The sequence below is a fragment of the Metarhizium robertsii genome, assembly GCF_000187425.2.
Source record: "Metarhizium robertsii ARSEF 23 chromosome Unknown MAA_Scf_8, whole genome shotgun sequence".
NCBI lineage: Eukaryota > Fungi > Ascomycota > Sordariomycetes > Hypocreales > Clavicipitaceae > Metarhizium > Metarhizium robertsii.
In genome coordinates this window covers 229,277-230,860 of record NW_011942226.1, presented here as the reverse complement: position 1 = coordinate 230,860, position 1,584 = coordinate 229,277, and the positions used below count along the sequence as shown (strand labels likewise).

The window sequence follows — 1,584 nt, the reverse complement described above, 5'->3', positions numbered from 1 at the left end:
CAGTCCTTCTCCTTCGTCGAGAACCCCATCCTTCGAGAAATCTTCGACTACTTGAGTCCATCCATTTCGATCCAACGCGCCAACTTGAGTGCCAGTGCTATCCGATATAAGATCATTGAAGAGTATAACCGCCACAAGCAAAAGGTTATTGAGGTGCTGAGGAACTCCAGTGGATTGCTTCATATATCATTTGATGGCTGGACCTCTCGAAATAAGCTCGCCCTGTATGGGATTGCTTGCTTTTTCAGAGATGAGAAGGATCGGCCATGCAAAATCATAATTGGGGTTCCAGAGGCTCATCGTCACTTCGGCTCAACAATCGGTGGGGAGGTTCTCGACGTCCTACATACTCTTGGCGTGAGTCCAGAGAAGATTGGCTATTTCACGCTTGACAACGCTGAAAATAACGATACTGCAATGGATGTTATTGGTGCTGAACTTGGGTTCAATGGCCGATTACGCCGAGGACGCTGTATTGGCCACACAATTAACTTGTCAGCCAAGTCGCTCTTATATGGCAGAAACACCGACGCGTTCGAGCAGCAATTATCAGGCGCAGAAGCGTTATCTGATGCTGAATACGCTCGATGGCGCAAAAAAGTACCTGTTGGCAAGTTACATAATATCGTTGTTGATGTGCGCATTAGCCACCGGTTAACTTACTTCTTCAAGGAGGTCCAGATGGTAAGCGATTTTACAAAACCTTATTCGCCTCGTACTAATTTGGCACGTCAAACAGGAAGAAATCAATCGCGCCACTACCCTTAAATTACGATGGAAGAAACCGCTCAAGCTAATCGTGGATAATGACACGCGGTGGCTGTCACAACTCTACATGATCCGCAGAGCTCTACGGTTGAGAACATCTGTCGAACTGCTACTTATCAGGTATAAGGCGCAGTGGGAGGACGAAAATCGGTCTAAAAGGACTGGCCAAGTAACACAAGCCAGGTTGGCGAAGAAACCACGCATCCTGCGAGACGAGAATCAATTAGCAGACAAGGACTGGGAGGTTCTTTACCATCTGGAGGCTATTTTGACTGTTTTTGAGACTGTGGTAAAGACACTTGAGGGCGACGGGCATATCCGCAAGCGTAAGCAAGGCTGGACCGGCTCCTATGGCAACATCTGGGATGTGGTGCTTGGCTACGAGTTGCTACTTAACACACTGGAGGAATATAAACAGCTTGCTGCTGGTTTTCCTGACCCCGAGCATTTCCGCATTGGAATCAACCTTGCTTGGGATAAGCTGGATGAATATTATCAGCGGCTGGACGAGACGCCGATTTATTATACCGCTATGGCGCTCCATCCAGCCTATCGTTGGGACTGGTTTGACGAAACGTGGTCACATAAGCCTAGTTGGGTTAAAAAGGCAAAAGAGATGGTTGCCGACGTCTGGCTGTCTGAGTACGCTCATCTTGAGGTTAGAACTACCAGCAGTAGAGGCGACGACGAGCCACCAGCAAAAAGGCCTCGGTTTTTCAACCCTTTCGAGAAGAACAGTCGTCAGCCAAGCTCAATGCCAGCCTATGCAGCAGCTATAATTGGCGACGAGTACCAGGCGTGGCAGACGGATCGTGA

General features: G+C 48.5%; 1 protein-coding gene across 1 annotated transcript in view; it reads left to right on the top strand.

Moving 5' to 3' along the window:
* Positions 1-1,584, top strand: part of MAA_00903 (Reverse transcriptase) — a gene marked incomplete at both ends in the record, with an annotated part of 4,175 nt that overhangs the window by 2,335 nt on the left and 256 nt on the right. Inside the window, 2 exons of the mRNA XM_007818901.1 lie at positions 4-684; positions 740-1,580. Coding sequence (XP_007817092.1) covers positions 4-684; positions 740-1,580 — 1,522 coding nt within the window. The remainder of the gene's footprint in view (positions 1-3; positions 685-739; positions 1,581-1,584) is intronic.